Source organism: Pleurodeles waltl, chromosome 8 (assembly GCF_031143425.1).
Source record: "Pleurodeles waltl isolate 20211129_DDA chromosome 8, aPleWal1.hap1.20221129, whole genome shotgun sequence".
Taxonomy (NCBI): Eukaryota; Metazoa; Chordata; class Amphibia; order Caudata; family Salamandridae; genus Pleurodeles; species Pleurodeles waltl.
In genome coordinates, this window is record NC_090447.1 from 812,686,812 (window position 1) to 812,699,397 (window position 12,586).

Here is a 12,586-nt window from a genome sequence, read left to right on the forward strand (position 1 = left end):
ACAGATGCGTAGCTTGTCGGTTGTTTATGGGGAGGGCTGTGGCATACAACACATTGTACGGCTGCATATATGGTCTTGTGCTATGTCATTTTTCATACGTATTTCTTTAAAAGAAAAGAAATGTAACCACAATGCAAGGGGTTAAAATCATATAGGAAAATATCGTGGTTTAAGACTTAGTGCAGAAAAACGGTACTGCTAAGTCATGTGAAAATGCAGTCCGAGGTTTCGAATGTCATTGTATCTCTAATGTGATGGTAAAGTGGAATTTGACCTTTGCACTATAGTCCGGTATTAGTCATTGAGAACAGAATTGTTTTTGTATTTTTAGGGCCTATGTGCAAGTTGGTCTTTTATATTTGGTTTTCTACGTTTTTAAAATTCATATATTATGACTCGTTTATTATGTATATATGTTTTTATAGAAACCGAATAAAGAGATTACTGTTACTATACCTCCTCTAAATAATAAATTAGGCCACATTAATTTTCACTGATATGGTTAGTGTTTGTAAACTGTGTTTTTATGAACGTCTGTCTGGATTAGAAAGGTGATGTGTACATATGACAGCTAGTGCTTACCAAGGTTTGCTTTGTGTGAAGATGTATTTTGTCCAGTTTGCAGGTGCTGGTTGACACAGGTAGGGCTATTTCCTGTGCTAATCTCAGCGGAATGAACAGTTAAGTTAATGTGATCTTCCAGTCACGGCTGATAGCAGCAAGCCTCAGATCACCCAGCCCAAAACCGGATATCATCCGCTTGGGTCTGCCTATAACAATTTGGAGCCGGAATCTGCCATGAGACTGTTCTCCAATAGTAGAACCATAAACCATTAAGCCATAATTATGTGTAGTTTAGTGCTATCATCAGGACCTTATACGCATCACATTTTTTATTTTATTTTTTAAAGTACTGTAACACAACGGAGGCATATCACTCACAGCAATAACACACTCTTTATACAGCACTTGCTGTTGGTGTGAAACACAGGCTATAAGTCCAGCTTTCTTTCCGCGCACTCGGTGTACTCATTTTGAGAATAAAAAGGGATGCCCTTTGCTTTAAGGCAAGCTTAAAGAATGGCCTTTGACTTGACTGAAAGTTATTGTTCTTTCAGAAAAATAGTAAGCGATAAAACACCAGTTAAATACATATTTGTTGGCTTCAAAAGCGGGGCACGTCGTTTTAAATATTATTCCCTGGCAGGGATAGTCACCACTTTAGACTGGAATATCGCGGCTGAAGTCGTCCCTTGTTCCTAGGCACTTGGCCCATAGCAGGCTTTGCTTTAGTCCATCTTGTTTTCAAGGGGAAGGGCAGTGCCTCTCTTCTTCTCCTCTCTCTCCCCCCCCAAACGAAGCCAGTATTGACGCATCTTCGTTATTTGTTGAACAAGAGCTTTTTCCACCTGATTGAGTAAGATGTGGCTGGGGCTGAGAGAACATGTTTATTGTAGCAGGGTGTGCAGAACGGCGGGGAGAGTTTATATATCCTTTCAGTTTGAGGCTAGTATAGGGAGTCTGGAATGCTGTAGCCACTTTCTGTAATCAGCCCACGGCACGGGCCAAGCAAGCTCCAGGGTGGCAGGAAAGCACTTTAGCCATTTTCTCTCTAACAACAAACGTTTTACAGGTGCGTTGCTAGGCGGTCCAGGGACACATGAGGTTACTGTACTCCTTATTAAAGGTGGTCGTGCGATTGTCAACCAGACAGCAAAACGCCCTATTGGTTTAATCCACGTGAAACAATGTGTCTGGTAAATCTTCTATGTGTAGCGTATGGCCACTGGGCCCGAAGTACTCAAGATTATCATGAGTTAGTTGTAGACATAATAGGCTCGGATCCATATAATGTGTCAACTTCGTACACGGGCACTAATGTCCTAAGTCAGAAAGATATCATAGCCACAATATGAAATGCCGAATCACGGTGAAGCAAATACAGATTAACTGTTCTGGGCTCTAAACCCACGGACTTTGAAGATATGTCCGTATGGTACTTGCAAGTAAAAATATAATGAAACCAAATTCTGGTTATGACGTTCTTGCAGCACATACTTAGGAGTCGATTTCCCCCACAGTGCATTACCCAAGGTTAGGCGCTATAACCAAATTCCCTCCAAAAATTGACCATGACACTGAATACCGCATCCCATCCTTTTCTAAGCACTGCTATTGAAATGACAGCCATTTTGCCGTGGTTAGTACCACAGAAAGGTGGACGGTTTAGGATGAGGTCATGAACCTAACATATGGAAATCTTAGGAGGGTAGCCCCCCCCACCCCTCTCCTTCCACACTAAAGTCGTAAAAACATTGAAAAATAACCCCAAGGCATGTAAACAGTTGTTACTAGCAATTCTCCCTAAAATTGGATTTAGCCTACAAATATCCTTCCAAAACGCTGGCCACACTTAACTGCTGACAATCTTTCTACACGGTGTGGGTTAGACTCATGTACGAAGGAATCTTTCGGAGCACAACAATCAAGCCTCGAGCCTGGAATTTGAAGAAATATCTGCCCAGCACTTCACCCCCATACACATCTTTTTAATGCACACTTAATATATGTACAGCCCCGTGCAGTGCACGAGAAGAGAGAATCAGTCATATTAAAATTTTGGTACGTCGCCATTTAAAATCGGGTACACAAAAATATAAGTATTATTTAAAGGGCGCGCTGCAGGAGGGCGGTGCGCCACCGAGGGACGCCGCACATGCGTACTATGCGAGAGGAAGTCACAAGCAATTAAAATCTGGGCGCCGAGTTCCTGGCACATGATCCGGTTTTTCTGCTGGATCAATATCGGAGCAGGGATCCGGGCTCTGCGTGAGGCCGACCTTTCCTCTACCCCCACAGGTCAGATCATCTTCTTCAAATACAGGTCACGGCATTTTCTTTAAAAGCGGCGCCAAGAGCAGCCCCTGGCTCGAAAGAGTGCTCCGTGTAGCGCCAAGAGTACCCGACGGCTTAAAACATTACCAAAACAGCGCCAAGAGCAGCCAATGCATTATCAGCACTCAAAGGCAAATCGCCACGTTAAAACAGCACACAGTTAGCTAGTAGCAGCCCTTAGCTCAACACGGCACATCCAATATAGCACCAAGAATCACCACTGCTTTAAAATCGCAATAAATGCGGGGTTACGTAAAGCCATTAGATTAATAAAATAAAAAACATAAAATAGAGGCATAGTAGAGCTAAGAATTTAAATAGGGTAGAATGCTACGCCAACAGCAACCATGTACAAAAAGCGGCCAAACGCAGTGGTATATTTAAATACCTCAGATAGCAAATACTGTAATTAAAACAACCTTAATTCAGCCAGTGCACGGAACCAGGGCCAAGTGCAGTGCCAGGCACAGTCATACTTAAAAGGAGCCGAGGAATGGCACGGTCAAAACACACCAAACAGTAACCCGTATAATGAAAAAAACAGCACAATAGAGCACCTTGACTGGCCACTCCCAGCACAGCACTATAAGCAGCCTATTTATTAAACGAGTGCTCCTTGCAGCGCTGCAGACAGCCTGGGGAATGCAGCAGCGCTGGAGAAGAAACTACCACACGGCAGGGAGATGCGAGTCCCCCTCTTCTCCACCAGCTTGGGCCAGACCACCTTGTTTACCAGCCATCCCTTCATTTCAAGTGAAACCAAACTTGGATGCTTACCTGTGCCACAAGCCCCTCCCCAAAGGAAGGTACCCACAATGCAATTGTCCATGAGGCTACTTTGGGCAAAGACCTTTCTACCCACAAGTAAAGTAATCCCCATAGTGATACCCATGTCTTGCCAGTTCTTCACTTCCAGTTCCCCGGATTCCTGTGTGCCACTGAGGTGGCCTCAAAGTAACTATATATATATACACACATACATATATACACACACATATATATATATATATATACACACACACACACACAAAATAAGATCCACTTGGCCCAGTGCGGACGGGCCTACACACCAGTTCCTTCTGCGGTCTCCTAGGAGTTTCGCAAAGAATGTCTCACTCAAATCCCAGCAGCGGAAAACAAGGACCCGTTTGAAACGACACCGAAAGCTACATTACCGAAGCCTTTCACTTAAAGGCAACAACCAAACAGCCCTACATGCAAGGCTTCACCCGCTGGCTCCACTCCTCAGCCACATCCCACTCACAGGGAAGAGGGCTTGTCCCCCACCTCTCACCCCTCCCCACACCTGCAGGGCTGGTGGGTCACCATGGTACGATGCAGCCCAAGTACAAAATATGTATTTATTTTATTTATACCGCAAATCAAAGTGCCTGTGGTACAAGCCGGGCCAAATAGGAGCGGACCGTGGGCAAGCGTAAAAGCGCCCACAGTCGATTAACCGCGCGAGTGCCTCAAGACACTAGGGGACCAGCCCAAATAACCTCACACTATGAATTCGCTGCATTACACGACTGCTTGAAGGCTATACGTGATCCCGGTTGAGTCATAAGGGCATACAAGGTTTCCTGTCCCTGAAGTGGAGGAGCTCAGGCCAACAAGGGCTGCTGCCAGAAAACCCAGGCATCGGTACCAGTGTCCAAGCTCACCCCTGCAGGATGAAGACAGGCAGCACAAGGAACGCCAGGGTCTGCGCCGCTTCTCAGCGAGGGCTACACGTTATATGTTCGACCGTGTGCCAAGCCACTCACTCGGCACCCAATGTAACAGCAGGACCGCAACCAGAAAAGGCCTTTTAAGTTTTCTATACTTTTGCTAACTATTTCAGTGCAGTTATGCATCGCTGAATAAAGTGTTCCTACTCTGTCCAGGATTAATTTTTCGTGTGAATCACTTATCCTGTTAATATGTTTTCCTCACATCACTAGGCGTGTTGGGATGGCCAAAAACACAGGCAAAGTATTTGGTGCGATATTTCTTAACCAGTGCACTAGCGCTTCAAAACATTCGTAAAACCAATAGCGCCTGCGCCATTCTAGGAACAAGCCAGTGATTTTAGCTCAAAACTTCGAGTGGGACTAGAAGGGCAGTGCCTTTCACTGGAATTCAAATACCATTTCTCAGGCACTCACTGTAAAGTGAGATTTTTACCATCCCGCCGAGGGGGTGGCATCTGTGGCCGGGCCAAAGAGCATTGCAGGGCTTGCGGTGCTGGACCCCTCTCCCCTGTATTTGGAGGAAACTGTAACTAGGGTCGACCCTCGCCCTCTTCCAGGTCTTGAATCTCTGGGAAGGCAACGGCTTGCAGTGGACAAGAAACGAAAGTACTGTCAGGCAAAGCGCAGCTCTAACTCCCTCCAACCCCCCCCCCCCCCCCAAAAAAAAAGCGGCTCCCCTGCACCCAGCGTTAAAGACTTTCTGGGTTCGGGCACCAAATACCAGGGTGGGAGACATGGAAGCGGCAGCTCGGGACTGTTTAACTAGTATCAGCACAAATGAAGACGCTAAGAACAGATTTATTTTGTAGTCCTCTCACCACTGCTCCCGATCAAAAAAAAGGAGTAAAAACCCAAGAGAAAAGTGGACCCTTTCTGTATTGATGAACTCCCAGCGAGAATCGATATTTAACGGAGATTTTTTTGTACGAGTTTCGAAACCAAGTGTTTGAGTTCACCGAATAACCGACAACTACCTGGGGGGGGGGGGGGGGGGGGGGGGGGGGGGGAAGAGGAGAGAGAAACACTAAGACCACCACTTCTGAAGCGCCAGAAGAAATAAACCACGATCGGATAAAACTACATCCCGGAGAAGAAGAAAAAGAAAAGAGAAAAAAAAAAAAAAAAAAAAAAAAAATCACACCACGAACAAAGCAGGCACAAACAGCCGTAATAGAAATGTACATTTAGAGTTTGAGTAACTTAGCCGTTTGGTGGAAAAACATGTGTAGTGCCAAAAAAAAAAAAATGTGTATATATATATATATACACACACACACACACACATTTTAATGCAGCTAAAACACTTGTGCATACCACGGAGTCCGTGGCACCGCCCCCCAAAACAACCCTTCTAAAGCCGATGGATATTTACGAAATTCGGGAGGTTCAGGGACCATTAAACGCATTCAGCACCCCCCCTTACTAGTCACGCATTTTGCTTCATGACACTGCACGCCATTTTGAGCGTTAATTTGGCCTTTTAACGCAGGCCTTCAGACAAAAATAAGTGAAGGTCACATAACTACTTAAAGCACAAAGAAAGGTGCGGATAGAGACCAAAAAAAAATAGTATTTCAAACTGAAACCGAAAATGAAAAAGAAGGAAGACAGGCCAGAATGTAAGGGGAGGGTTTAGGCAGTCTACAAAGTGAAACCAGCTCAGAGTCTCGCATCAAACAAGGGGGGGCAAAGCCTAGAACACCTTCCAGAAACGCTAACTTTTAAGACATGAGTGGGGCTGGTGATAGGTGCCATCGCTTTTTTTTTTTTTTTATTATTTTTAACGGCGGTTCTTTACCTCCCTCGGGCACAGGCATTAAATAATAGACAAGTACTCACTTTACCAGACTTTGCATGGAAAGCCGAGTCTACCTCTGAAGGACTGGAACCCGTAATGTGCAAATGAAAGAGGGCTAGTTCCACCTACTGCGGACTCACGCAACAAGTTGCGGGGGCGCAATCTGAACACATTAATCTGTCGACATCTGCACTGACCTGTAGGTCATGAAATCTAACCTCAACAGGGGGCGACACAGACCCCAGCTTCTAGGTCTATAAGCGTGCATGGTCAAAACCGGCAATGCGTTCGGTACAGCACCCAGGAACGCAAGAAGAGCAGAACTAAATGTCTAACCAGAAACCGTGATATTAGGTAGGCTCACATTCGCCAAAAAGTCAAAATAATAAATATAAAAAAAACGTACTGTCGACAGAAAGTAATATCCAAGTTAGCCCCTCAGAGGGCGTACAGCCAGGGTTTAAAAAAAATAAATAACAAAAACCTGTACCAAATTGGAGGCGATGGTCTAACCCAGCGATCTCCACAAGGCCAAATGTAACTAGGTCACCAAATATGAGACGAAATATGCTTCTAAGGACTTGATTTTCCAACTGTGATAAAATAGGAGAATGCTTGCAGTTGCAACACATTTTATTATATTTTCTGGATGCAATACTCTCAAGACATCACGAGAAATTATCAAACCACTTCGACCGCCAAATAAAAAAACATCTCCGACATTATGCTCACAATTGTACATATTTATAGTTAAGAAACATTCTTTTATAAATAGTTGTTTCCTCTGTAGCAAGTTAATACCATAATTTAATTACAAATGGATAAATATGGTAACGGATATTTACAGGAGGAAGGGGTGTCCTTACAGGTAAAAGCGCAAACGGCACAACGTTTATATATTTTTCTCCCCACATTTTTTTCTAACAGGAACAAATGGAACTTGCAAAAAAGCACAAAAAACACCACAGGGAAACCCAGCTAGATAGAAAAAAATACATTCACAGGCGTTTATCATACAACCGTGGGCGTTGTACGTTGGGGGTAAACAGAACATATACTTTGGCACTTATTTTCCATTCCCCATTTGCATGTAGGTTTACAATCAAGTTGCCTTTTGTCAAAATAAAAAGGAACACGAAATTCAAACACAACATAAGAGGAAAACATTGCAATCCTGCTATCACGGATTATCGCACTTAAATGCGCCCACCACGCTTTAAAAGAAATATCCATAGCTAGGAATCTCTACACCAAACAGTCCATTAAAAAGTGGCTTCCACCGAATAAAACAGTTCATGTATGTACACGACAGGAGGAGGGCTTCGTTAGCATGCCTAGAATTGATTTATTCCAATTTTTCGCTGGTGAGTCGGTGCCTCTGCAGCTCTGTTTGGGGGTAAAAGCGTTATTGGGAGGAGGCCCATGCTGGGGGCATCAGTCACCCGATGGTGTTCTGGGGGGAGGGGGGCAATGGTTCCAAGCCGTGCAGTTTGCCAGCCCCACCGCCCCATGGATTAGCTGCAGCTGCACAAGGACGGAGAGAAAGGCCGGGAGTGGGGGGCTAGTCCTGGGGGGCACTAAAGTCCTGGATCGAGTTGATCCCCCCCCATTCGCCTTAGACGTACCACTCGTTGAAGTTTGAGGAGAGGCCCCCATGCCCCGCGCCGGGTCCGGTCACGCTGTGCACCGCAGACACGGCGGCGGGGGACAGGGTGTTGGGGTTCTGTGGGTCGGTGCTGGGGGACACCAGGCCCGGTGGGGTGGACGACTCGTAGCCGGAGCTGGCGGCCGGCGAGGACTCCGATCCCCCCGGAGAGGACTCGTGCACCTGGAAGAGAAGAGAAGCAGGGTGAGACCAGCATCCTTGGCGGGTGCTAGGGGCAGGCAGGCACCCTGCACTACAAAAACACCAGGATTGGCAAAGAAGACTGCCACAGAAGTCTGACCACACTGTCAGTTTGAGAACAAAAAAGCCACAGTAGTACGAAATGCAACGGGCGGCATCCTCTTCACCCAAAGCCCCTGTCATGCCCTTCTTTCCGTTCAATACCCACTAGAAGCCAGCTGAAATACGATTAAAAATGTGACGGTAAATTGACTCACCCTATGTTTTAATACTTAAAATATTCGACAGCTTGCTTGGGGTATATGCAATCACTTTACACACAGTTTAGTCATTCAAATGAAGGGCATTTAAAAAAAAAAGGGGGAAAAAAACAAAAAACACCACACAAAAAACATTTACTGAACAGCATGAATACGGCGGGGCATTAAAAGTTCACCCACATAACAGCTGGTATGCCTGACCAGGGGCAAGCTGAGAGTGCATACTTCTCGGCTCTTAAACTTTACGCTGTTGCCTGGTAAATCAGGGTTCGCACACATCTTTAGGCCAGACGAGATAATACTTTGTTTCCCAATGAGCTTAAATATTCAAAATAATTGAATCGATTGGGCTAAAAGGCATACAATCCCACTGGAAAGCATATTTCAGTCTATTTTAAGTCACCGACTGTAGCTCAAACTCGCTGCCTGAATGAGTGCAGTTTCACAACTCAGCGGATACCCATTCTGCCCCAACACCCAAAGCATGCGAAACCCCCAAGTGGGCCTCAACCCCAAGGCCCCACTGCCGCAGACCTCCCGAGGCCCTCACACCCTAGACCACATGCGCCCATGTCATGCGAGACCTCCCTCGGCTCCCCTACCTCAAGCAGGAGGTCACAGTCCCCGCACCAGGTCCTACACTCGCCTTACTCCCAAGACCATAGAGCATCCCAAGCCATGCGAGGCCCTCCCAGTGCAGCCCACAGCTCCCAACCCAGAGTTAATTTCCAAGGCATGCGAGACCCCAGTGTACCCCCAAGCAGAGTGACAGCCTTCCCACCCAGGATACACACCCATGCTTCCCCATACCCACCCCCCCCCCTCATCCTAGACACGGCAGTTCCCCCCAGCAGCCGGAGGCCCGCACCTTCATGTGTTTCCGGAGGGAGCTGGGATGCGTGTACGACTTGTCGCACATCTTGCACAGGTAGGGCTTGTCCGAGGTGTGCACGTGCATGTGCTTCTTGCGGTCGCTGCTGTTGGCGAAGCGTCGGTCGCAGCCCTCGAACTCGCACTGGAAGGGCTTCTCCCCTGGACAGGACGAGAAGAAAAAGGAGGGGGGTCAATGATCCGCAGCAAGATGGCCGAAACCTTAAAACCGAAACCACGACTAAGAAAGCAGCGAAAAAGCCTGACCCATGCACACCATTTCAGAAGCCGAGGCCTGGCTGTGCCAACAACTTTTCAGATTTTAAAAGAGCAGGAGGTGGTAACTTGCCGATGAGCGGCCAACTGTCCATGTACAAGTCAAGCAAACACTCAAAGCCGCTCTACAGACATCACCAGCGGCCCATCTCCCGTCCGGGGGGTCCCTTTGCAGGGACGATCGTCCCCACCCTAGCTCTCAAACAGGTAATTCAGAGGTGCGATTGCTCAAACATCCGCCCGGCAGGGAGTGAAGCTGCTTAAAATTACGTTCCATTAGTACCCAAGTTTTTTTTTTTTTTTTTTTTTATAAAGACAGCTGTTCAAACAGGCTCTGGGTCTAACGCGAAAGCGTCGCTCCAATTTTTAAACAGTGTTAAAAGGGCTCGCTTGGCCCATGCGGCCTCCTAGAAAGAATCCGAGGCACACTAAATATATTGTAAGCTCTTCAAGAAGCGTGCCTGGGAGGCGACATTCAAGTATCTCAGGAGAGATTGTGAAATACTGAACGTGGTTTATTTTGTTTAAGCAACGAGGAAAAACGACATCTCGCGCCCATTGTGGGATGTTAAATGTTTTTGAAGGTTAAATTAGCCGATTGGGGACGAGAAGAAAAAAATATAAACTAGCAACCAGGAGCGCGGTGGTAATATTCCGAGCTAGTTTTACCATGTTTTTGCAATTAAACAGCAGCTTGATTCAGCTCGCTTAGGAACTGTGCACCACAAACACTACCTTATGAAATCAGAAAAATACCAAACAATTAAACTATGCGTTGAGGAGTGTATTTACAGGAAAATATAGGGAACGGTGAAAGGGCCACCTTCCATGCGATGTTATTTTTTGTTCTATACCGAATGTTTTTAATGTAAAAGGTAGGAGTATTACAGAAAGAGCTTCACCCGACTCTATATTTGATGCGAAAACCACAACAACATTCAAGAAAGATACATACACAATCAAACATCGACACTATAGCAGAGCCTCGCAAAACGACCATCCGGAAGCAAAGCACGCGAATAGGTCGTTTTCTAACGGTCATGACTTACATTCAAAGGAGTAAAGGTATGAGCAGAGAGCAAGAAAATGAAACAGTTGCATCCGGCATCAAAAGCGGAAACAATCCCTTAAAAATACAACGCGATCGTGCACCAATGTGGCACTTTTAAACAAAATTGAACTAGTCTGATCAGGGAACATTCTTTTGTTCTAAAACGAAGCAAAGAACGGAAAGGGGGAGCCGTGGTATACCTGTGTGCGTCCTCTTGTGGATTTTGAGGTTTTCGGAGCGGGCGAAGACCTTGCCGCAGCCGGGGAAGGGGCAGGGGAAGGGCTTCTCGCCCGTGTGCACCCGGATGTGGTTGACCAGCTTGTACTTGGCCTTGAAGGGCTTGCCCTCCCGCGGGCACTCCTCCCAGAAGCAGACGTGGTTACTCTGTTCGGGGCCCCCCACGTGCTCCACCGAGACGTGAGTGACCAATTCGTGCATGGTGCTAAAAGTCTTGTTGCAGCTCTTCTTGGCGCTGGCCAGCTGCTCGGGGTCCACCCACTTGCAGATAAGCTCCTGCTTGATGCACTGCTGCCGCATGTATCGAAAGAAGGCGCCCGGGTGGTGGTGATGGTGCGCGGCCATGTTCACGCCCATGTTCATGGGTCCGTACTGGTTGTGCAGTTGGTAAGGGTCCCCGCGGGGGCTGGCCACCGGGCGCGGGTGGTACTGCTCGGCGGAGCGGCCGTACAGGTCCCCGGGCAGCCCCAGGCGGTGGTGCGGGTGGTGGTGGTGCATGGGCACCCCCTGCTGCTCGGGGTGGATCGCCGGGAAGAGCAGGTGGCCGGGCGCTTCTGCCGAGTGCGGGTGGTGCAGGGCGCTCTGGCCGGCGAAGAGACCGTGGTGCTGGTGGGGGTGGCCGCCCCCCGTGCCCGCGCCGGGGGACGCGGTATCCGCGAACCCCCGGCTGCGGAAGAGAAAGTCCCGCGTGGAGTTGAAGGCGGCGGCGGTGTAGCCAGCACTGGCCGGACCCGAGTAGCCCCCGCCGGCGGAGCCCTGCGCGCTGAAGGCCGAGCCCTGGCCCGGGGAGAGGTCGTGGGCGCCGCCGCCGCCGCCCGCGTTCAGCTTGAAGGCGCCCATGTGCGCAGAGTCCGCGAAGCTCAGCTCCCGCTCCTGCATCTCTGCGGCGGCTGCGGCCGCGGCGGCTGCTGCGTGGTGCCGGGCGAAGGAGCCCACGCCGAGGCCGGGGAACTGCGGCCCGGCGTCCAGCAGCATGGCTGCTCCCTCTACTTCGGCGGTGGGTGCGGGCTTTGCTCTCCTGCGGGCGGCACTAGCAGACCGGCGGCCGGGTCCCCCCCTCGGCCGGGCTCATGCTGCGGGTACGTGCGCTGCTCCGGGCGTCCGCTGCTGCTCTCCGGCCGCGGCGCCTGAAGTTGTGCCGCGGGAGGTGAGGGACAGCCGGGAGGAGTGAAGCGGGAGGGGGCGGTCAGAGCAGGAGAAACAAAAACAATAACAACCAAACGGGCGGCGGGAGCGCGAGGCTCGGGTCCGAGGGCGCGCGGACCCCTGTCTCAGGCTCTGTTTACTGCCGCCGGGTGTCCGTGGTGCGCGTCTGTGGTCGGCGGTTGTTGCCTCCGTCCCCCCCTCGGCTGCTCTGGTTGCCTCCCTCCCTACGCCCCCTTTAACAGCTGCGGCGGCCGCTCTCAGAGCGCGCTCCCATTGGTCGGCGCGGTGCCCGTGCGTCCCGGCCGGCCCCTGCGCGAGCCCAGCGCGCCCGGCGCTCCCAGACTGCGCGCGCAGCCAGCCTTCGCTGTAGAAACGTGAGGGGGAGGGGGCTGCTTGCCAAACACCAGAGAGTCCTTGCATCTTTTAGGAGGGGGCAGCTGGGAAAGTGTGTTCTCTTAAATAAATCCACCT

At 49.1% G+C, this 12,586-nt stretch overlaps 1 protein-coding gene across 1 annotated transcript; it reads right to left on the reverse strand.

The window, feature by feature from the left end:
• Positions 1-7,044: 7,044 nt before the first annotated feature.
• On the reverse strand, positions 7,045-12,325 carry ZIC2 (Zic family member 2). The gene is made up of 3 exons (XM_069205072.1): positions 10,933-12,325; positions 9,404-9,567; positions 7,045-8,257 (listed from the first exon to the last, which is right to left on the reverse strand). Exons 1-3 carry the CDS (start codon positions 11,942-11,944, stop codon positions 8,045-8,047), a joined length of 1,389 nt encoding a protein of 462 aa, XP_069061173.1. The 5' UTR covers positions 11,945-12,325; the 3' UTR covers positions 7,045-8,044.
• Between the last annotated feature and the right edge of the window lie 261 nt (positions 12,326-12,586).

Coding starts and splice junctions, on each gene's coding strand:
- ZIC2 (XM_069205072.1), bottom strand. CDS start 11,944: ATGCTGCTGGACGCCGGGCCGCAGTTCCCCGGCCTCGGCGTGGGCTCC. Junction 9,568..10,932: donor CCACAAGAGGACGCACACAG/GTATACCACGGC, acceptor CGTCCTGTCCAG/GGGAGAAGCCCTTCCAGTGC. Junction 8,258..9,403: donor CCCTCCGGAAACACATGAAG/GTGCGGGCCTCC, acceptor CTTCTCTTCCAG/GTGCACGAGTCCTCTCCGGG.